The 24,739-nt window shown below is 41.3% G+C and overlaps 1 gene segment (V, D, J or C); it reads right to left on the bottom strand.

The window, feature by feature from the left end:
* Positions 1 to 15,887: 15,887 nt before the first annotated feature.
* LOC127216956 (Ig heavy chain V region MC101-like) lies at positions 15,888 to 16,341 on the bottom strand. The segment is given in 2 exon segments: positions 15,888 to 16,201; positions 16,284 to 16,341. Coding segments are annotated over 2 exon segments (360 nt in total).
* Between the last annotated feature and the right edge of the window lie 8,398 nt (positions 16,342 to 24,739).

Genomic DNA, 24,739 nt, shown 5'->3' with positions numbered 1-24,739 from the left:
TAAAATAAACAGCAGGCACTGCGAATTCTTCTTCCTTGATGTCTAACACTTATGACCGATTCAGGAAAGGATCATTGAATGGAGCATGTATCTTAAGAATGTTGGGATATGGAGGATCAATCAAAGCGATCGAAGAAAGGAGAAGGAAGGGGACAAATGCAGAAGCAGAGGGAAACCCTCCCTAAGCTGCTGACTCCCTTCTGAGTCTGGACAGCATGGCATTATCAAGTGTAGTGTGAAGTTGAGCCACAACACATGTCAGAATCTCACTATTGGTGTTCAAGACCACACAGCTCAAGGAGAAAAAAAAATAACACCCGGCTGTTCCTATGAGTAACACAATGTCTTCCACACATTTAATTGATGAGGTCAGGATCAGCTGAGCTGTGCCTTCAGCCCCTGCTCTGAGAATCACTGAAATCTTAAGAAGGGGAGCTGGAATTTCTGCAGTGGCTTGCTCAGTGTAAGGACACACTGACCTGAGAATCAAACCCTTAATCCAGGTCTCTCTGGGAAACAGACCCCACAACCGGTCCCTGAGGTCGGGAGATGCTGTGCTAACCTCTGCAATGCAAACTATTTGTATATTATGAGAAAATATGCACCTCTAAGGCTAATAGACACACAAACCTGTATACAGACATACAAAACAACTGAGAAAATCCTACACAAAGGCACACATAGAGGGACAGACAGGTGTGTGTGTACTGACATCCTATGCTATTTGAATATATTCTCTCTCTATACATTCATTCATTCTACTTAAAAACAAATCCGCATGCTCATATAAAAAGCATGGAAATTAAACGGATTCTGCAAACCACCCGCTCTCTCCTTCCACTCACTCCTTTGATCCACCTGTACCCTCCTACTCTCATGTCTCAGCTTCTCTCTTCCATCTTTCTCTACTGCGGTGGTGTATACTTTATGATTTATTAAAGCCTGACATTGGATTAAGAAAAACAAAGTCTGCCACAAGCCATTCAAATCAGGCACACAACTTTAGTCTTAGCAGCCAGAAGTTGGAAGGTGATGGCACACTTTTAATTCAAGAACTCAGGGTTAAAAAGTAGAAGAATCTGATTCAAAGGTCACCCTGATCTACACAAGAGCAAGAGTGAATCAGTCTAAAATAGCATCAAATCTCACACCTTTAATCCCAACATTAGGGAAGTGTATAAGACAGAATCAAGGTCTCAGAAAGAGGAGTTTGGTTCTGCAGCCACACTGAAGAGCAGTTAAAGTCTGAAGCTTGCTGAGAGCCTGTGGAGACAGGATCAGCCCTTTTAGCCTAAGGTAGAGGCGAGAAGCTAGTGGCCAGCTGCTTTGTCTTACTGACCCTCAGCTTGAAGTCTGAAACCCAATATCAGTCTTGGGTCTTTTATTAATCGGTGTGGCACCTGCTTTCCTGCACCCCACTCTGCTTCCATTGTCTACTCACCCAGATGTGCGATAGGTCAGTCACATCATCTTGTGTGTGTTTGTAATTCTAAGAGACACCAACATGTTGTTTGCTGATGTCTTAGTGGAAAAACACACCCTTTTTCCCAGCACACCACCCTTCCCTCTCTTTCCATTCCATACTTGATTTCATTCTTTCTTTGGGTAAGTTGGACTCATATCATGGTTACAAGCACCTTCACCTTTTGGCGTTATTACAATTACTGTGGTGAGTAGAGATGTTGGCTTCATGCAACTTCTTCTGTCCACATGAATTCGCCTAGATGATGGAGCCCAGTCAAGCATGGAGCATGGGCTAATGTCTGCAAGTGAGGACTTCAACTCTCCAAACAGTATTCCCTGACCTATCTGTTTTTCTGATGACTCAAAGTGCAGAAAAGTGATAGAAATGAGTGTTCCTCAAGGAGAGAAGTCAAACTTATCTCTTGGATGAGAGAAACAGTATCATAACATATAACTTGCAGTACAGATGCTTCAAACACAATATTCATCAATGAAAGTGAGAAATGGATTTTGAAATACTACAATTTCAATCAAAGTCTCAAATATACTGCATACAAAACTTGACCATTGGGCTAAATCACATCACTGGATGAGAACTTAAAAAAAAAATAACTGTTTTAATGTATGTATATATGTTCCTGTGAGGCTTGTGTAGTGATCACAGAGACAAGGAGATGTCTCAGGGTCTGTGGACTCACATTGTTGCTGAGCTTCCCTGAATCTAGGACTAAGAATATCATATTCTTTGGTTTCTTCAGGATTCTATTTTCCACACACAGAATCACTTATGCTCTGTGTGATGAACTGCATGTTGTTCAGGTCACAGAGCATCCTATATTCAAAAAGGTACCACAATATGCCTTGAAAATCACATTGTGTGTAGTGACCTCGGATCTCAGATCACTTTAACCACAAAAATAAATGGGTATGACAGCCAACAGGGTAGACCATCTAGGGAACATGGAGAATGCACTCTCAGTAAGGCTCACAGGACGTTGAGGTGATCCAGTCGGGGATGTCCAGCCGAGTGAGAAAATTCATCCCCAGAATATAATGCACATTGTTAGGGAAATGCATAAGTCAACATGGGATTTTTCTTAATTTTACTTACTTCTGAGACAATGCTGTCCTCAAGCCACACAAAGCTTGCAAGGGAGAAGATATCCTTTTAACTCTCTCTAAACGTGACATAATGTTATTTTCAGCAAACGTGCTTTTTTTTTTTTTTTTTGCATCATAAACTTCTCTCTTTGATTCCATTCAACTCCCCATTCCACCATGACCATCTTCCTTCTTTGTGCCTGTCTACTAGTGTAAATCATTACTGACTAGTCTCCTGCAGGGGATCACAGGAGTGTATATCAAGGACAACTAGTATTTAAAAGTCAACCCACTTGACATTGTTGGAGAGTCCTATTTGCTAAAGGTGACTCATCAGACATTATAGGGTATCCCCACTTGGCAAACCCATGGGGTGTTGCCTGTGAATGATTGGGTGTTTTCTGACTGTAACTGCTCAGTTACCACTGATAATATTAAGAGCTGTGGGACACTTTTCTCAGCCAATTGGTGCTGTGTGTTTATACTCTCTGGGTACACATAGTTGTGGAGGATGAAGATGATGATTCTGCTTAAGTTATATAACATTGATGGACAAGAACAATGCAAGAATATCTGTCATGATCCTTAGTTACGAAGGAGATTTCTCATTTACAAACACAGCGTTTTACACATTGGGATTTCCTGAAAAAGAGGGGTGAGGAGTGGAAGGAAAGGTTATAGATGAACATAGATAGTGGCTTGTGAATTACATATGAGTAAGGGTGCTTAGAAGGAATAGCAGTATTGATCAGGCATCCCAGGACTCTGGAACAGTTGTAGGATCCCTGGCAGGAAAGGGACATCAACCATATTCTTAATGTTTTATGTATCCATTAAAATACATTTAATTAAAATTTCCTGAGTAATGCTTAGTTCCTAGATAGTGGGAAACAAAGGTGCTGTGTAAACATAGATTTTTTTCATCCATTATGAAACAGCCATTTTGATCAAAAAGCTTGGTGAGAAACAATCCTTGAACAGACAAAACAGAGCAATCAGGAGTTTCTGCTACCATTACAAAATAACATCAACCTTTTCTGGGGGGAAAAGCCGGAGGAAACTCATCCAGAACGCATAAAAATTGTCAACACATATTCCAGTGTTTGCTAGCACAATCATATGAGGGGTATTGACAGAAACTTCAGGGAAGCAATAAATGTTTTGTTGTCTTATAGTGTAGTGGTTCGTGGGTGTTTACACCCCTGGAAACTCTAAAAGGTGTGTTTTTAAACAGAGATTATCGTGTGCCTACTGTTTCTCAGTAAATTACTTTGTAAAAATCTGACTGATGTAACTTCTGTCCTCATGTGATGGGAGATGTCATTCTGTATATGTTCCTCATACTGGTTAATAATAAAGCACTGTTGGCCAATAGGAAAGGAAGATAGGAGGGACTAGGAGACAAGGAGGAAATAGGAAGTAGGAAAGAGCCAAGATGGAGAGTCTGGAGAAAACAGTATGCCACCGGCTCCCCCGTAAGAGAAATACATAGATCAGCAGAAATGGGTTAATAATTAACGCAGAGCTAGCCGATAAGAAACAAGTAACAGAGCCAACAGAATTATATCTAATACCGAGTCTCTGTGTATTATTTGGGGCTGGCGCAGCAGCAGGACAAGACCGGGCGGCGGCAGGCAGAAAAACCCGTACACCTTACAAATGGCGCCCAACGTGGCTAAGAACTTATACTTAAAATTTAACAAAAGCTTAAAAAAAGGATTTTAGAAACAAAAGAACAGAGACAAGCAAGGTTTCTTGGTATCAGCATTTTTCTCTGTTGGACTCTGCTTTGCAAGAGATAAGCAGATATTTGTGCGGCTCCTTTAAGGGAAGGTTCCTGACTCAGCATAGGAGCAAAAAACCGCATGGCTTTTACAAAGCACAGCTAACAATTTATTGGTGTGTATGAGAGATGGCAATGGCAGTGACCACATCTCCAAGCCGGCAGCATGCAGATCAAGGCAGTGAGCGCAGCTCTCAGTGCTGGTAAAAGTACCCGCCACCATCTTTGGTAAACCGCGGCTGACACAGCTATGACTTTCATTTTAGCAATGTTGTTGTTTACCAGATAAAAGACTTGTGGCTAGACGAAGATAAAGATTTACAGTAAAGACAGATTCATATTAAGAAAAACCTCTAAAGGTTTACAGTGTGTTTTAAAATATACGTAGACATGAAAAAAAATGGTTTTAAAGAGACAAAGAGGAACTGGGTGTTGTAGCACACACCTTTAATCCCAGCACTCAAGAGACAGAGGCAAGCAGATCTCTGTGATTTGCAAAGTAAACCTGGTATGCAGAGTGAATTCCAGGACAGATAAGAGTTACACAGAGAAACCCTGTCTCAAAAAATAAAAAGTAAAAGAAACAGAGTAATAATAAAGCCACATAAAGATGAAAAGCTCAGAGAGAATCTGGTTACTGTATGCTATTGTGTTGTCTCTGCATTCATTGACTACTGAGAAAATAACAACAATTGATAAAGGAAATGTTGCTGGATTAATTCAATTTATATATTTTAAAAATGCTTTGACTCAAAAATTTAAGTCTAAGGACAAGTTCCTTGGAAAAAGGATTTCTATTTTTGTTTCCACAGAAATTGAAAAGCTGTGGATTCCTTCCAGACTAATGTGGTTTGAGCAAGCCAGACCCCATGAAACAGAGTTCCTGATGATCTAACATTCAAAACAACTTGAATAAGGCAGACTTACAGATTACAGCCAGGATTTCTGCATCTTCTTAGGATCCCCACGACAGCGCCCCCTATCAGCAGGAAGTAGTTTGGAAAGAACGACGCCCAAATTCCCAAATGCCCCCTATCAGCAGGAAGTAGTTTGGAAAGAACGACGCCCAAATTCCCAAATATTGTTTATAAATGTTTGTTTTCATTTAAATGGACTTGGTTATAAATGGGTAATGTTCACAGCCAATTCTTTTTAAAGGTAAAAAGGGGATTGTGGTATAGATATGACTACTTTGTTTTGGAATGGATTTTCATTTATTGATTACTTTGTTTTGGAATAGATTTTCATTTATTGATACCATTTAAGGTCAATTTTGTGATTAAGTATATTTCTCCTCTTGTTTAGATGTTGTGTTTATATAGCTCATTTAGAAATGTAATGTATATTTTAGTACAGATTTTAGATAGTTACCTATAATAGTCAAAACTTATAGCTAGGTGAGTTAGGTTTTCTAGATATGCAGAGATGTATTTGAGATAGATAGGAATTCTTCAAACCTTTCAAAGACCTACAGAATATGGCATTTAAAATGGTTTAGGGTTTTACTTGACAATGAGACATAATTGTTCCTGGCAACACCACCTGCGTCAGAAAGGAAGATGGACATTGAAGAAACTCGTTATAGAGTTTGCTTCCAATATGGCAAGACTAGCCATTTGGACAAGATATTGCTCTTGTCTGGACTGTTTGACTTTATGCTGTATAAACTGGACATGCAGGATCCACAGAAAAGTGACTGCTGATTCAAGATGGACATTGCTACAGAGTTCCTGCTTCATGGAAGAGTCTGCCAGACAGTCTACAGGACACAGAGGAAAGTGACTGACAAACTGCCAATACAAGAAGACAGTTTAAAGTTTCCTGCTTTGCTGAAGGGTCTGCCAGACACACTATGGCCTATGGGCTGAAGATGGAAGATTACAAAAGAACTTCGGGTGACCAGGCAGTGAGTTGTTTCTGTCATTTCTAGAGTTTATATACTATCCTTCTGTGGTCTTTGATGGAGTTGAAGACAAATAGTTATGGTTATAGTTTTCCTTAGTTAGGTTTAAAGATAAGTTACTTAGATTTTAGACACACAAAGATAGAATAGATGATGGAATATTTTCTTCAAATCTTGCTAAATGTTAATGGACTAAATAGTGTTAACTGTGATTCTTATTTGATAACTGTTATGTGATATATTTTGCTATGTTAAGGTTAAAACCCTTCTTTTTATTTAGACAGAAAAGAGGAGATGATGGGAGATGTCATTCTGTAAGTTTCTCATACTGGTTAATAATAAAGCACTGTTGGCCAATAGGAAAGGAAGATAGGAGGGACTAGGAGACAAGGAGGAAATAGGAAGTAGTAGGGAGGAGTCAAGATGGAGAGTCTGAAGAAAGCAGTATGCCCCCGGCTCCCCGGTAAGAGAAATACATAGATCAGCAGAAATGGGTTAATAATTAAAGGCAGAGCTAGCTGATAAGAAACAAGTAACCGGGCCAACAGCATTGTATCAAATACAGAGTCTCTGTGTATTATTTGGGGCTGGCGCAGCAGCAGGACCAGACCAGCGGCGGAGGGCGGAAAAACCATACACGTTACACTCATGTAAGTGGAATCATCCTTATTCTTGTCACTCATCTGGACTATAACTTGTGATGAAGAAGCTCACTTACATTATTACATGTGATACCATGTGTCACCTGAGAGATAACCTAAGAGACTGATTTGGTTCTGAACACACTAGGCTCAGCTTATTCAACTTCACCCTTAGAAACCCCTTGCCCGATGGACTAGATTTACTATCACTTGGTTTAAAATAGTCTACTGTTCTCTGTTGAGTTTTATGTCAGTCACTTTAACTAGTAATACAGAAAAAACCAAACAATACTGGTTCCTATATGTCATTTTGCATTTGTAAATCATGGGAAGTATAGATAGCTTTTCGTTAAACTTCATAACACTCAGCACTTTGTAACTAGGCTTGAGTTTTGTTATCTAAGGTAGAAATTAATCCAGGGAAGGTGAAGTCATGACAGGTGGCAGGGAAGACGTCAGACATGAGCATAGGAAACCCTGGGCGATGAGTGTAAATGACCATGGAGAACAGGTGTTGCCTCCATGCCTTGGTAAATTAAACTTCAGGCAAGTCAAGTGCAGATCTGGGACCACCCTATTCAGTCAGCATCAGAGAATGTCTGTCTGCCACTTGGTAGTGGACATCTCACATCAGTGTCCTTTCCACCCTTCCTTCCTTCCTTCCTTCCTTCCTTCCTTCCTTCCTTCCTTCCTCCCGTTCTTTCTTTAATTTTTATTTTACATGGCGATCCCAGTTCCCTTTCCCTCCCTCCCTCCGCCTTACAATCTCTGCCCCTCACATGCACTCTGACCACCCTCCCCTACCCTCCTTCCACCCCAATTCCCCATGTAGAGCAATGCCATCCAGGTGGGGTCATGTAAATCTGTCAAGTCATTGAAGTCAGGACTAGGACTTCTCTCCTGTTTCTAGGTAGGTGAGAATACCTCCATGGGGAATGTGTCCACGAGGTCCATTTGTGCACCAGGAATACCGCCTGGTTTCACAGTCTGAGGTCACTTAGACTGCTCAGTTCTTCTGGGTGAGACCCCATATTCATGGGGACCTGTGTCAGTCCAATGCAGGATTCCCAGCTATCAGTCTGGGAGCCCGTTAGCTCCTCCTTCTTAGCTGTCTCTATGTGTTTCTGCAGCCTGGTCTTGTCCTCTCTCTCTGCATCTGGATTCTAGTTCGACTCAGTGTGTAGTTATGGGTGTTTGCTTCTGTTTCCAACAGGTACTAAATGAGGGCTCCATGATAGTCGATAAGTTAGTTGTTGACCTCACTATCTGGCATTTATTGTAGCCTTTCCATGGTTGCTCAAATTGTTAGGTGGTGGCAGTCTTGTAGGTCTCTAGACATTGCTTTAGGTTCAGTTTTCTCTTCAAACCTATAATGGTTCCATATTTTATGTTCTCTCTCTCTATCTCTCCCTCTCTCTCTCTCTCCTGTCTTCTATGAGGCTTGAGACAGAAAATGGAAAAAGATATTTGGTTAAAAATATTAAGTAGCTGAACATTGGAGGTACATGTCTTTAATCCCAGCACTAAAGAGGCAAAAGCAAGCTAATCTCTGTGATATCAAAGTGAACCTGATGTTGCGGGCTCAAAAAACAAACAAAAAATAGAAGAAATAGAAATATAGTAATAAAAAGCCACCTAACGTAGGGAAATACACACAGAGTCTGGATACTGTATGCTATCGTGTTGTCTTTGAATCGCTCAATTGGTAAGGCAGGAACAATTCCTAAAATGCAATTGATTATCAATGCTGCTAAGTTAATCCAACTTACATATTTTAAAAATGCTTTGACATCAAAATTAAAGTCTAAGGACATGTTACTGTGGAAAAGAAATTCTAATTTTGTTTTCACTGAAAATGAAAAGCTGAAGATTCCTTCCAGACTAACATGGTTTGATCAAGCAAGACCCTCTGAAACAGTGTCCCAGGTGAGTCAGAACACAGAGAAAAATGACTGGCAAACTGCCAATACAGGTTGACAGTTTAAAGTTTCCTGCTTTGCTGAGGAGTCTGCCATACACACTATGGCCTATGGGCTGAAGATGGATGCACCAATTTACAGAAGAACTTTGGTGTACTGTCCAGGTAGTGAGATGTTTCTGTTATTTCTAGAGTTTATATATTATCCTTCTGTGTTCTTTGTTGGAGTTGAAGACAGGTACATTTATAGTTTTCGTCAGTTAGGATTAAAGGTAGGTTATTTATAAGATATTAGCTCACAAAGAAGGTTTAGATTATAGACTATTTTGTTTAACTTGCTAAATGTTATTTGAATAAATATTGTTAAATATAGTTCTTATATGATATGTGTTTCATTGTATATTTTACTATTCTAAAGTTAAAGCCCTTCTTCATTATTTTAGACAGAAAAGAGAAGATGATGGGAGATGACATTCTGTAAATATGCTTTTCTTACTGGTAAATGAACAAAGCACTGTTGTCAAATAGGAAGGCAGCATAGGCAGGGCTAGGAGGCAAGGAGAATTCTGGGAGAGGTAGAACGGAGGATTCAAGATGCAGGTTTGAAAGGAATACGTGGTGCTGACACTCTCTCCCATAAAACCACATAAAAATACTTAGAGTGATAGAAATGTGTTAATAGGTAAAACAGAGCTATCCAATAAGAAGATATAGCAAAAAGCAAACAACTTTATAACTAACAGTGTCCTTGTATATTTTGGGGTTGACTGGTTATGGGACCAGGTTGGCAGGAAAGTGCTCATAAAAGAAGAGGAAACCAAAGGTTCTGCCAGAAAAACAACTGGTTTGTGGCATAGTGCAGAACTTCCTGGGCTCTGATGTGACTTCTACTGGTTCTGAGGAGATGATGTTAATCCTAAATGCCCCCTGCTGGTCATGAGAGTCCCTGCAGGGAGATTTCTGTGCAGGCTCACACTGGAGTTCCCTCACTGAGTCTGGCACAGTAATACATGGCTGTGTCCTCAGTTTGCAGGTTGTTCAGTTTGAGGAAAACTTGGCTCTTGGAGGTGTCCCTGCTGATGCTGATTCGGGATTGCAGAGCTGAGTTATATTTGGTGTCTCCACCACTCCATATTACTCCCATCCACTGCAGACCCTTTCCTGGAGGCTGGCGGATCCAGTGTACACCATAGCTGCTCAGGGAGAACCCAGAGACAGTGCAGGTGAGGGACAGGGTCTGTGAGGGCTGCACCAGGCCAGGTCCTGACTCCTTCAGCTGCACCTGGGACAGGACACCTGTGGACAGACAGCATCACCATCAGTCATCCATCCCATAATGACACTCCTGGTCCCTCTCCTGAAACCCTGCACACTCACAGCTTGGAAAGGTCAGCAGGCAGAGGAGCAGCACCAGGACAGCCATGCTCTGCTGGAGGTGCTCTGCTATGAGAAGCAGATGGGGCTGCTCAGCTAGGCCTGGGCTTTCAGCCTGAGCCTGAGGCTGCTTTGCATTGTGGGAGGATCCTGAGAGGATAAAAGGGGGCTTAGGGCAAGGTTTCCACTCTTCTCTGGGGTGGCTGATATTAGCCTTGTGCTTCCAGAGGAAGTGGTGTTAAATTAATCAGGAACTATTTAATACTTCTGCCTGTATGCCCACTTACATATAAACAGGAGCTTGTATGATTCACATAGTGCAGGCTTATGTCAAATACATAGATCCACATTGATGCTGTGCAGAAAGAAGAGCACATCTCTGTAATTGAAGCAGAGTTTTTGCGAAGATTTTATTCATATGATAGACTTCAGTCTCTTATTTATGTGAAATGAGTTCAAGGATCTCCTTAAAATACTCCCCTTTGCCATTGAGTTAACCTTATTCTCATGACTGAGCATTAATTCCAACTTGTGAGAAAGTAAGACACAAACAGTTAATACATGTGATATTAAATGTAACCACACACATTTAGTGCATGTGATATTAAATGTTCATCTGAGAGGAGACAAGAAGTTGGCTTCTGTGATGAGATCCTCTCCTTTGTGAACAACTCGGTCTGTTTATTGGACCTGTCTTGGAAACTTTGGATTTGGTAACAATTGAGTCATCTCTTTATTTACTTTAGAGTAGCAATCTTCCATCTAGTGTTCTCAGCTCACTCAGTCTTATTGCGGTAAATAAGGATCAGGATAAACAAATAGGCCGAATAGATGTTTATCCAGGGAGAAATAACTTACAACCTAGACAGATGAACACCAGGAAATTCAACCCCTCTCCTGTCCGAGTCAGGCCAGAAAGAGAGCTTTTCCTGGCTCTGTCTCCGACCTCCTTCCAGAGGTCACGTCCGCCCACGGCTCCACCCCCAATGGGCGTGGTCAGTGTCACAGAAGGACTATCTCATTACAATTCCCTAAGATTTAGGCTTAATACAAAACTATATACAAAACAGTGAATAACAAGTGTGCTCCAAAAAAAGGAAAATCGAGAACAAAATGACCTACACAGTCTCCTCCTTCTAAGGGTCCTCATCAACTTTACGGTCATACAGGACGTAGAAGAATTGTAGTGCTTGTATCTCTGAAAACATCCATTAACAAATATTTTAGAGAAATTAGCCATGATCTTTTGGAAATAAAAGGCAATGACAACAATGGCCATTCTCAGGCATCAACCAGGCTGGACCTTATTTCCAGTTAATGAATCATTCACTAGTGGCAGTTGTGGCTATGAAGTTGTTGTAGTCTTGGTATTAATGTCTCAGCTTCTTACCACTCAGAACATAGTCCTCACACAATTCTATGGACCAGATGCTGGAAGGGCAGGAAAGAAATGATGGAATTGCTTTGCAGAAGTAGCCTTGGCTCCTGTCTTTAAGTTCCAGGGACTCTGCTTAATTGCTGAACTAATCAATACCCAGCCCTCTCCTGACAGTTTCCCAGAGCTCACAGGATGCCAGAGTATCCCATCCCTAGTTAAGACATCATCATAGAAGAGACTAGTTCAGACAATGTGACCATGCTTAAATCAGTTCTCAGGGTCATCACACTTTCACTAAAAAAAAAAAAAAAAATTCCTGGTTTTAAATACTTAACTGCATTTTCACAGGCTCCCAACATGCCATTGAGAGATGAATCATTGTCAGCCTCTCCCAGGTTTTTGTAGGAGCCATACTCGAGTGCATACAAGCTTCAGGTAAGAACCTGTTTCAGATTTAGGATCAGGGACTAAAAATCATGTGTCCTGGGGACGAAGAGTTAATCAGTCATAGTAAGGATCTACAGGAAAGAAAAGGAATGAGCATGTCAAAAGAAAGTTCCTCAGGCCCATGGAATTTAGAGGAAGTATGAGATTAACACTATAACAAATAAATAGTAAAGAAGGAATTGAAAGGCATGCTGCCTGCTGAGTGGGTTAGGAGCTGCTTGCAGCCTTCTGAAACCTTCTTGGTGTCCCTGTCTGCCTTGTGCTCTCTGTCTCATTGATGAGCCTCACACACATTTCACGTCAGGCCCACACCTGCATCTGATGTGCACCTGTTTTGTGATGATGGAGGTGGTAATGAGGGCATCCAGTTTCTTGGTCTCTGATTCTGTGTTATTCCTATGTTGGCTAGAACTTGCACCCCACACAGTGCTCTGACCCTGGTAAATGCTGTCTGTGGCCTGTTCTGAGGATTCATACTCTCCAGTGCCTTTGGGTATTTCAGGATCTGTTTATTTCAGGATCACCACACAATCAACTCATCCCTTTGAGGCTTTACATTTATTTAGATCAGAGCATGCTATAAATATCACCAAAAATAAGGTCAGGGGAAGAGCTCTGTGGTTCACGTTTCACCACATGAGAATCCTTGGGTGGGATCTGTACTCTTATTGGGAGTGGGAGAAACATAATGAAACATCACGACATATTAAAAAACCCAGGAAATTGGATAACCATTTGGATACTTCAAGGATTAATGTACTCTACAGCTGTAAAAAATCCTTGAGTGTGATATGAAGAGGCGCAAAACACAGAGGAGTCAAGCCCTGTTTGCTTCTCTGGACCTGATCTGTTAGTGCTTTGTGTATCCCCTGCTGGTCCTGAGCAATGTTGCAGGGAGGTTTGTGTCTGAGCTCACAGTAGCATTCACTCATGGTGTCTCTTGCACAGTAATCCATGGCTGTGTCCTCAGACTTGAGATTGTTCATTTGCAGGTACAGGGTGTTCTTGGCATTGTCACTGGAGATGGTGAACCGATTCTTCATGGCATCAGTATATTTGATATAAGTACTACTGTCATAACTAATATATACAACCCGCTACAGCCCATTCCCCGGAGCCTGCTGGATCTTGTGCAAGTTATAGCTACTGGAGGCGAAAGCAGAGAGTGCAGAGGATAGGCTCAGGGGCCCCTTAAGGTGCACCAGGCCTCACCCAGACTCCACCAGCTACTCCTCACACTGGACACCGCAAACACAGATAATTCTGGTTAGGAATCTGTCAAAGAAGCCATATTTTCTTTTTTCATTTATCTTTCTTTTTTTATTTTATATAACCAAGTCCATTTAAATGAAAACAAATATTTATAGACAAGATTTGGGAATTTGGGCATTGTTCTTTCCAAACTACTTCCTGCTGGTAAGGGGCCCTGTCATGGGGGATCAGATATCCTGGCTGTAGTCTGTGAGGCTGCTTTGTCCAGCTGTTTTGAATGTAGGATCACCTGGTACTCTGTTTCAGGTGGTCTGGCTTGGTAAAACCACATTAGTCTGGAAGGAATCCACATCTTTCCATTTTCTGTGGAGACAAAAATAGAAATCCTTTTCCCCAGTAACTTGTCCTTGAACTTAAATTTTGGAGTCAAAGCATTTTTTTAAATTTAATTTATTATTTTACATGTCGATCCCAGTTCCCTCTCCCTCCCTCCCTCTTTGCTCCCTCCCTTGTTCCCTCCCTCCCTCCCTCAGAACCTCCCTCCCTCCCTTTCTCCCTCTCTCCTTTCCTCCCTTTTACTTTCTCTGCCCTCTCTCATGCACTCTAAACACCCTCCACTCCCATCCCCCCACCCCAATTCCATATGCCTGGGGATGTTAGCAGAATCCTTCCTAGTGCAAAGAACACTTTGGAGTTTTCTGAATTGTACCTGGTTATGAGATAAGGCTGACCTCAAGTCATGAGAGGATTACAAATATGCCTTCCCTTGTCACATTGCTCTACTGCTGTCTTTGGTGCAGAGACACAGTTCTATTTATAGTAAATTCACTTGTTTTGCATTTCAACTTCTCTCTTTGATTCCTTTAACTCCCAATTTCTGTTGTCTTATTCTGTCATTTCAGCAGGCAACTCATGACTGTCTTTATGCTACTGGCAGTGACTGGAGTGGGGTTATTGTATTCATCAATTCATCATGGCCACTGTTTTCTGTGTATACTCTGCCTAAGAACACATCCACAGTGTTTATTAATTGCAGGCCTTTCCTCTTACTGAGGAACTGTTGGATGTAAATGGATCAAGGAGAAGAAGAATCCATTTTTGAGACTGTTGTCATTGCTAGATTTTTTTTTTTATTTTGTATGTTTGGCTCTGTGCACATATGTTCATTGTTAACTGTCCTTTAAATGTTATGAAGTATTTTTAGCCTTATTTTAGGGAACATATTGGTGGTGTTTTAGGAGAAATTGGGCAGAGATGTATTATATTTAAATATCTATTTGTAGAGCTTACAGTTCCATAAATGATGAAAATAGTAATATGTGATGAATTAATATATGTTTAAGATGAAAACATAACCTAAATGACTCTTAGCGGAGGGGACCGTGAGAAGAGACACGGAATATCCAGGAATTGGCAGACAGGGGTTTGGGAGATCTCCTGTGGGAGAAATGCAGGGAGTTAGAAGTGCATTATGTCTGTGTCTGACTTAGTGGGACTTACTGAGGGTCCTTGGTTGTCAGTTGGGATGATTTTGGGACTCCTGAATGAAGTGAGATAAGGAGAAGATACACAAGATACCAGATTAGCAATTGATTGTAAATTAGGGACTGACTATTCTTAAGGGGGCTGAGGAGGATCAGGGTCTAATTGGAAGAGATCTGGACAGTTCAGTCTTTCCTTCTGACAGTACATGAGGAGAAAATGACACACAGATTAGCTACAGCTGGAGTCAGCTGGGATTGCAGACTGGTGGCTGAGAATTTCCTCATAGAAAGGCACACAGTACACCTGCAGAGGAATCAGTATTAGGGACTTTGATGTGTGGGGTAATTTCTCTCTCTCTCTCTCTCTCTCTCTCTCTCTCTCTCTCTCTCTCAACTTTTTTATTTATTATTTTATTTCTTTCTGTATATACCAATCCCAGTCCCCCTCCCTCCTACCCTCCCATGCCCACCCTGACTTCCTCCTGTCTAATTCGTCACACACTCCCCAGGGTCATTGAGTCCTTTAAGGATGGATCATCAAAATCTGTCAAGTGTTTTGGGGTAGGACCTAGACCCTCTTCAGGGGTAATTTCTACCAAGCGGGAAATACATAAAAAGGGACTCTGTAAAAGATAGTAACCATGTGAACTCTTTTAAGTCCTGTTGGTTTAGAAGGAGGAACTGAATATTTATAATTTTAAGGTGTTATTGGAAAGTAACATTAATTAAGGGAAGGGATCTTTGTCTCATCATGTGCATCCCAAATAAAGAATATCAATTACAGATTTCTCAAAATTTCAGTCTACTGTAGAAATACATGTATATGTTATGGAATCCATATGTATGGGACATCTAACAGCATATTCTGGTATGTCGGATAGCAAGAAGCATATAGATAGCTTAGACAATCTGTGAGAAAAGTCATTTTCTCTAGTGTGTGAATGAATGGGACGTTTAATAGAATGTGAACATAGGCAGAGACTTCTAGGAGATTTCCTTACGTAGAAAGGAGCCCACAATTTCGTACAAAAAACCACATGCTTTTGCAGCATAGTCCAATATTTTCTAGGTCCTGAAATAATTCCTCCTGGTCCTAGATAGTGTCAATGGTCTGTGTCGCCGTCTGCTGGTCGAGAGCATCCCTGCAGACATGTTTCTGTGCAGGTTCACACTGGAGTTTCCTCATTGTGTGTCTCTGGCACAGTAATACATGGCTGTGTCCTCAGTTTGCAGGTTGTTCAGTTTGAGGAAAACTTGGTTCTTGGAGGTGTCCCTGCTGATGCTGATTCGGGATTGGAGAGCTGAGTTATAATTGGTGCTTCCACCGCTCCATATTACTCCCATCCACTGCAAACCCTTTCCTGGAGGCTGGCGGATCCAGTGTACATGATAGCTGCTCAATGAGAACCCAGAGACAGTGCAGGTGAGGGACAGGGTCTGTGAGGGCTGCACCAGGCCAGGTCCTGACTCCTTCAGCTGCACCTGGGACAGGACACCTGGGGACAGACAGCATCACCATCAGTCATCCATCCCATAATGACACTCCTGGGTCCCTCTCCTGAAACCCTGCACACTCACAGCTTGGAAAGGTCAGCAGGCAGAGGAGCAGCACCAGGACAGCCATGCTCTGCTGGAGGTGCTCTGCTGTGAGAAGCAGATGGGGCTGCTCAGCTAGGCCTGGGCTTTCAGCCTGAGCCTGAGGCTGCTTTGCATTGTGGGAGGATCCTGAGAGGATAAAAGGAGGCTCAGGGCAAGGTTTACACTCTTCCCTCAGGTGACTGAGGTTTGTCTTGTGCTTCTCAAAGGAACTGATGAAAAAATAATTAGGAACATTTTTTGATTAGGTCTGCATTTTCATTTCTATCTACAGAGGAAATTCTTTTTTGGACCATACTGTGTAGTTGCTGGATGCAAAACACTGAGTTAGTAGGGAACTACACCAGGGAATACTACTCTGCAAATACTCTGTTTTTAATATGACCAATAACATTTTCATTAGGTGACAAGGCCTCATTTGTTTCTATACAGACACCTTTGTAGGTGGGGCCTGCAGCAAGTAGTATTCCAAGGTGTTCTCCTATCCAATTAATAACCATGCCTGACAGTGATTAGATTCTGAGATCAGAAGGGATTTGTCGAATTCAGAGTTGTTTGGCCATAGAAACTCATTATGGAGTTTGCTTCCAATATAGCAAGACCCTTCTTTTTATGTAGACATAAACAAGAGATGATGTGAGATGTCATTTTATAAATATGTTTCTCTTATTGGTTGATGAATAAAGCACTGTTGTACAATAGAGGGGAACTATAGATAGGACTAGGAGAGCTGGTGGATTCTGGGTAATGGAGGACAGATGAGATCTCAGCTGATTCACCAGCAGTGGCTTCCTTTCCTCACCATTTGAGTCCCTAAATGTGGACTGAATCCCCGTCCACTGGAGTCAGACCCATGTCAATCTTTCCTTCACCAGTTCCCAACAGTGCAATTGTTTGTGTTGAACACATCTTCCACTTCCCAATAAACCTGAGCTCCTCAGAGACACTGGGAAAAATCAATTTTTGCGATGGGGTAATATTGATGGCCCCTGTGCCTTGAAGAGAACTCCTTTAATCACCTCCTAGAAATCCAGAGAAACACAGATTCTTAGGAATGTTCTTGCCAGTTTCCTTCTTCTTGCTCAAGGTTGTCAGCCTTTCTGTGGACAATCACTGATTCTCTAACCATTTCTTCTCCTCTCTGTGTTTCTCAAATTAAGGAAGGAAGACTTTTCCCTTCCTTCCTTCCTTCCTTAACTATTTTTATTTTACAAATAAACACATCACTCACTCGTGTATGAATAGTGTACATAAAGCAAAGAACTACTAGACTTCAATCCACACTACCAGAGAAACTAGGATACGAGGAGGACCTTTTGAGAAAAATGCATGATCCTCTCTCAAAAGGGGAAGGGGAGAAAAGCTGCTGAGCATTTTGTTGGCATGGGGGGGGGGAGAGAGGGGAAGCAGGTAGGAAAAAGAGAAGGGGAGATGAGTACAGGGGAGCAGAACAAGAGAGATCATGAAGACTTAGACAGGGGAGGAAGAGAAGAGACCAAGAAGAGAGATATCTTAACAGAGTGGACCAGTGTAGGTTAAAAGAGAAATCTGACTTGAGGGAAATGTTCAGAGATCCACAAAGATGATCCCAACTATGAATCTAGGCAGTAGTGGAGAGGCCTCCTTTGGTAACCTTCCTCTATTGTGAGATTGAGGACTATCTTAATTGCCACTCTAGAACCTCTGTCCAGCAGTTGGTGGAAGCAGAAGCTGACACCCAAAGGTAAGCACTGAGCCACACTCTGAGAATTCATTTGTAGAGAGGGAGGAGGGATGGGCAAAGGGATCAAATCTAGGCTGGCGATACTCCCAGAAACAGGTGAGCTGAGCAAGGTGGAGCTCATGTAACCCAATCTGACAGCTAGGGAACCATCATAGGACTGAACCAGCCCCCCTGTCAGGCAGTGAAGCAGCTCTTTATGGAGTTTGCTTTCAATGTACAAGGCTAGCCATGTGGCAAGAAACTTTTCTTGCCTGGTTTTCCTGACAGCATGCTCTATAATCTGGGCATGCAGGACCCAAGAAAAATAACTGCTCAACTTGACAAAACAAGATGGGACAGTCCTTCAGGGTTACTACTACACTGAAGAGTCTGCCAGACATTCTGCAGGACACAGAGGAAGACAACTAACAAACTGCTTATAAATACAAGACAGTTTCAAACTTCCTGCTTCTATGATAAATCTCCCAGATTCTTTAGGCTTTCAGGCTGGAGTTGGATGCCCCAACATTAGAACAGATCTTTGGGTTACTGTATAGGCATCTAAATATCCCTGCCATTTCTTGATTTGTGGAAGTTTCTTGTCATGCACTTCCTGTTTTCAGGTAATATTAAATCTTCTCGGGTTTTTGATGGAGGTGAATACTAGTTATAATTATAGTTTTCCTTCCTTCTGGTAAAAGATACATTATATATGAAACAAAGATAGGATTGATGATAGAATAATTGTTTTTTATTTTGCAAAAAACAAATAGAATAACTGTATTTTAACTGTAATTCTTGTTTCATAACAGTTTTGTTATATGTTTCTTTTTTTTACAACATTAAACTTAATACCTTTCTTTTTAACTAGTCAGAGAAAAGGTAAACAATGTGGAATGTCCTTCTGTATGCTTTGGACATGTGTTGCTTTTATTGCTTTGTCTTTGTCAGTACAGAATAAAGCTAGGCAGGAAAGCAAACCTGAAAACAGAAGAAAAAAGATGGGTTGAGAGAGATGCCAGCAGCCACCAGAGGAGTAACACGCCACATATTACTAGTAAGCCAAAGGCAACGTGGAGATACACAGAACAGAAATGGGTTGATTCATAAGTATGAGCTTACTAGGAATAATCCTGAGCCACTGTTCAAAATATTATAATTAAAAAAATTAAGGTATAGGGTGTTATATCTGATAACAAGAAGCAAATAGACAGCGTAGACAATATGTGAACAAAACCATTAATTCTAGTGTGTGTATGAGTGGGAAGTTAAATAGTATATGGCCATGGGGAAGGACCACTAGAGATTTCCCTGTGAAGAAAGGAGCCCACATGTCCTAACAATAAATCACATGTAGTCCAACACTTTCAAGGTCGTGAAGACTCTGTTGTGTCTCACCGCCCCCTGCTGGTCCTGAGAGTCTCTGCATGGAGGTTTCTGTGCAGGCTCACATTGGAGTTTGATAACTGTGTGTCCTTGGCACAGAAATACACGGCTGTGTCCTCAGCTTGCAGATGGTTCAGTTTTAAGAAAACTTGACTCTTGGCAGCGTCCTTAGTGATGCTGATTCGGGATTGGAGAGCTGAGTTATAATTGGTGCTTCCACCACCCCATATTACTCCCATCCACTGCAGACCCTTTCCTGGAGGCTGGCGGACCCAGTGTACACCATAGCTGCTCAATGAGAACCCAGAGACCGTGCAGGTGAGGGACAGGGTCTGTGAGGGCTGCACCAGGCCAGGTCCTGACTCCTTCAGCTGCACCTGGGACAGGACACCTGTGGACAGACAGCATCACCATCAGTCATCCATCCCATAATGACACTCCTGGTCCCTCTCCTGAAACCCTGCACACTCACAGCTTGGAAAGGTCAGCAGGCAGAGGAGCAGCACCAGGACAGCCATGCTCTGCTGGAGGCTCCAGTGAGAAGCAGATGGGGCTGCTCAGCTAGGCCTGGGCTTTCAGCCTGAGACTGAGGCTGCTTTGCATTGTGGGAGGATCCTGAGAGGATAAAAGGGGGCTCAGGGCAAGTTTTCCTGTCTTCCCTGGGGTGACTGATATTTTCTTGTGCTTCTCTTGAGGAACTGGTGACAAAATCTTCAGGAACAATTTCCTGGTTCTGCCTGTATTATCTCTTTAATATAACTGGAGATTGTATGATTCACAGTATGCATGCTTGTGTAAAATACATAGATCCATACTCCGGCTGTGCAGAAAGAAGAAGATTCACATCCTCAGTGCACTTCTCTGTAAATTCAAGTACTGTGTTTGGGATTCAGTTTAGTCACACAATGCACTTCAGTCTCTTACTGATGTGAAATAAAGAATATGATATTAAATGTTCATCTGAGAGGAGAACAAGCATGGATTTTGCTGCCCTGTCAGTGATCTTAGTGTATTCACCAGCCAAACCAGGGAAACCACACCTGGGACCAGTCTTGTTACCTGCTGTTTTCAATTTGTCTCTGTCTGTCTTTCTCTTTGTACTTTTATGTTTCTCTCCTTTTGTCCTATAACATGAAGCACATTTTGAAAGCATTTTCCTAAATATGCTTATTTCATTGGTAGGGATGTTAGATCAGCTTTTCATACCACATCACAAAATGCAGTAGCATGCAGAATGCTTGAGCATTGTGTTAACTGAAGTAATAAGAAGACAGGGAATCCTAAGTGATGCCAAGAAGTGGAAAGATGGGTGGACTTCAACAAGTGGAGGTGTTTCCTTTGCGATGAAGATCCCCATTGAGAACAATGCATGGTGGGCTTCCCACCATGCTTTGTTGATATAAATCTCCAGGGATGGGAAGAGAATAATTGCTAAACAACCTGTTCAGTGAGGACCCAGAGAACATCCAGCACTTCTTTCACATTGGACACCCCACATGCTTTGTCCCTTATTCCTCTGAGCATCCTCTGTAATGTGAGTGGCCGTAGTGAAGACTGGTCTTATCATTGGTGAGACCTACATCCTCTGCAAGTTCTGATTCTGGTCCCCTCGTTTATGTTGTCCTGGTTGTTGAGACTATTTTCACAGATTATGTTCAATTTGTCTCATCTTGTTTTTTTCTGGTTTTTCATTGTTCTTACAGGGTCTTACAAATCTCAAGAATAATTGCATGTTTTCCCTAACATCGGTGCATAATTTATGACTTTGGTTAACTACATAATAGCCAGTGTACACATATTGTGGTCTGTTGTGAGATTCCCTTCTCATGATCCATAAAACTCTCTAGGATGAATTCACTAAGAAAAGTCACTTTCAAATGGAATGCCTTCTGGATAAAGCTGCACAATTCCCATAGTTATCTTCTATTTGATAGTTAAATCTGTGTACTTGTGTGAGTTTAGTCAGGTGTTTACTTCTGTCTTTTTTACACATGAACACTAACATTGGTTGTGTTACAATGACTATACAAGACTAGACATTTGTGTGATGGCTAGCATTGTGTCAATGAATCAAAAGTTACGATCGTCTGGGTATTGAATGCCTCAGTTGAACAAAAGAAAAGCCTCCACCAGATTGGCCTGTAGTAATCCTGTAGAGGCAACATTGGAGTAGCACAATTTCCTTTGTATTTTGAATATATCATTTGAAACAGCAAAGTGGAATTTGTTGCAGAAGAAGACATTTTATGAAGATTGAGACAGAATACAGCATATTCAAAAAATGTTATGTGCCATTGAACCCTACTTTTTTCTCCGTCCTCTGCTGCTCACCCGTGATGACCCTCTCTCCCTCCTCCTATTCTCAGGTCTCTTCAACCCTTCCCTTCCTCCCCACCTTCCCTGCTTCTCTGCCCCTCTTCCTGCTTCCTCAGTTCCTCTCTCCCTCATCCCATCCTCCCTCTCACTCACCTCCACATCCTCTCTTCCATAACTTACTTCCACCCTCCTGTTGATTGCTACATTCAGCAAGTTGTTGCTAATATATTATGTGCAGAAATGTAACGGCTGCATTGCCTCTCTCTGCACCAACTCTGTTGCATTCCTATGGCAGTCTAGAAACCACACAACTTATCTTCTTATGTCTGCTGGACACGTGGATACTCACATAGTGAACTATTTAATTATCACACACACACACACACACACACACACACACACACACACACCCCGCATCAGATTAACATGCAGTAACAACTATTCACAGATGATGACTTGACATTTTACAGGGTAACTATGCTTGCCCTGGACTCACTGTGCAGACCAATCTGATACAGACCTGTAAGAGAACTCCTTGTCATGTTTGTCTCCCTAGTGACTGGATTAAAGGTGTGAACAACCATTCCAACCAATTACATATGGAATTTTTTAAAAAAATAATTGGAATATATTTTTATTACGTTAAAATAATGTGATTCTGAAAACCATTCCTTCATCTTTTCTTAGATCATCCCACTCTCAAAAGTTGTGCAATTCCATTACATCAATAGTTTTAAAGGTATTTAAGATACAGGATTCATAACATTTATTTTCATATTCAGAATAATTTATAAAAAACAATAAATGCTCTTGTGTGAGATTTCTCTTTAAACCTGCAATGGCTCCCTTATCATGGCATCTCATTTCTTATTCTTCTCTATTCTTCCCCTGACTCAATCTTTCTGCTCCCTCAGTTCCTCCTCGCCCTTCTCCTTTCCTCCTTCCCTTTCTCCTACCTCCCGCTCCCTCCCACCATGCTCCCAATGTTCTCAGGGGGTCCTGTCACTTTCCTCTTCTCAATGGGACTATGTATGTTTCTCTTAGGGTCCTACTTGTTTCCTAGCATTCTAGATTTGTGGAGTGTATGCTGGTCATCCTTTGTCTATGCCTAATATCCACTTGTGAATGAGTACATACCATGTTTGTGTTTCTGTGTCTGGTTTATCTCAATCTTTTAAAACAGCACGTTTTCCCTACAGGGAACAATATTTTCGTTACACCTTTGGGTTATATCAATTTAAACACCAGACTCCAATATTTCCTCTCTTTGATTCCCAGTAATTATGACTGAGTGTAACACAGTAGCAAAATAAAGTGTACAAGATCAGTGTTCTGAGCATCAATGTCAAGATCATAATGGATGGACAAATCAAATCAACCAATGAAATGAAAAGGGAGGAGGAAGAGGAGAAGGAGAAAGATATTGCATCCCTAGCTGGTGGCTCCTACCCAGAGTCTGAACTACATGATATGATGGCATCATCAAGTCTAATGTGAGCATCACCCACAGCACATGCAGCACATGTCATTATTCTTGCTCAACACCACATACCAGAGTGATTATTTTAATATAAGTGTGAACTGTTGGGATGCGCAGCACAGTGTCTGCCACACTTTGAAATATGATGGTAAGGCTGCTGAGCTTTGTCCTCCTCCACTGCCTTCCGGGGAGTCGCTGCTATCTTAGACATGAGGGAAACTGGTCTGTCTACAGAGGCCTTCTCAGGGGAAAGGATACACAGTCCCTAATGTCAAACTCCTACTCCCTGCCTTCCTGAGCACCTGATTCGGACCCTGTCTTAGTTATCTGAGGATGCTGAGGTAACACCTTTAGTATAAACTATTTATATTAGGACAAAATATGCATCTCTCAAGCAAAGAGAACAACAGCCAGACATAGACACATAGACAGAGATACAACAACAAAGACATAACTACAAAAGACATGCATACATACAAGGAAACACACACACACACAAATATATATATATATATATATATATATATATATATATGTTATTTAAAATATTCTTTTTATTATATGCCATTCTTCCTACTTAAAATATCCTGCTGGTTTATAAAGGGCTGTGATTATATTGATTCACCTCACCACATTCTTTTTCATTTAACTCCTGATAAACCTTCTTGCCCATACTACTCACAGAATCTGTTCCCCCTCATTCCAAACAGTTGTGTACATTTTTTTTCTTTTGGTAAATAACATTCTTTTCCTTGGCTCCAAAGTAAATTTGTTTTTTTTTTTTTTTTTTTTTTTTTTGTCTTTAACATCTGTTTGACTGGTGCTATAAATGTTTGCTTTTATGAAAACTTTTGCTCCTAAATTGGTCAAGATGAAGGAGCCCAATCAGAGGATGGATTTCAGGAAGATGTCTGTTCATGAGGACATCACCTCTCATCTGTGTTCCCTGTGACATCTAATGCCTCAGATAAGTGACAGACATGGGTTGTCCTTGAGACAAAAAACGATACAGATCTCTTAGGTGCTCTTTAACAGTGAGTACCTGTAAATAATCTTAAACAGGGAATAGTGATGGTATAAACACATTGCTTATTAGTCAAAATGAGGAATGTGTTCTGACATTTTAACACTAAATCAAAACCACATGTATACTGCACAAGAGCTCTTAAGTTACAATACTACCCAGTGCTTGATGATAAAAGAATTACAGAAATACTACATTTTTAGTTATGAGTGTATGTTTCTGCATTCATAGCTTAGAACTCGTGGTGATGAATTAAGGGCATGTGTTCCTCATTTCTTTCTTTTTTTATTTATTTATTTTATCTAACCAAGTCCATTTAAGTGAAAACAAACATTTATAGACAATATTTGGGAATTTGGGCATCGTTCTTTCCAAACTACTACCTGCTGTTAAGGGGCGCTGTCATGGGGGATTCGAAGAAGATTCAGAAATCCTGGCTATAGTCTGTAAGGCTGTTTTGTCCAGCTGTTTTGAATGTAGGATCACCTGGTACTCTGTTTCAGGTGGTCTGGCTTGATCAAACCACATTA

This window comes from Phodopus roborovskii, unplaced genomic scaffold (genome assembly GCF_943737965.1).
Source record: "Phodopus roborovskii unplaced genomic scaffold, PHOROB, whole genome shotgun sequence".
NCBI classification, from domain to species: Eukaryota; Metazoa; Chordata; class Mammalia; order Rodentia; family Cricetidae; genus Phodopus; species Phodopus roborovskii.
Note: the sequence above shows the minus strand (reverse complement) of the source record. Positions and strands in the feature narration are given on the sequence as shown.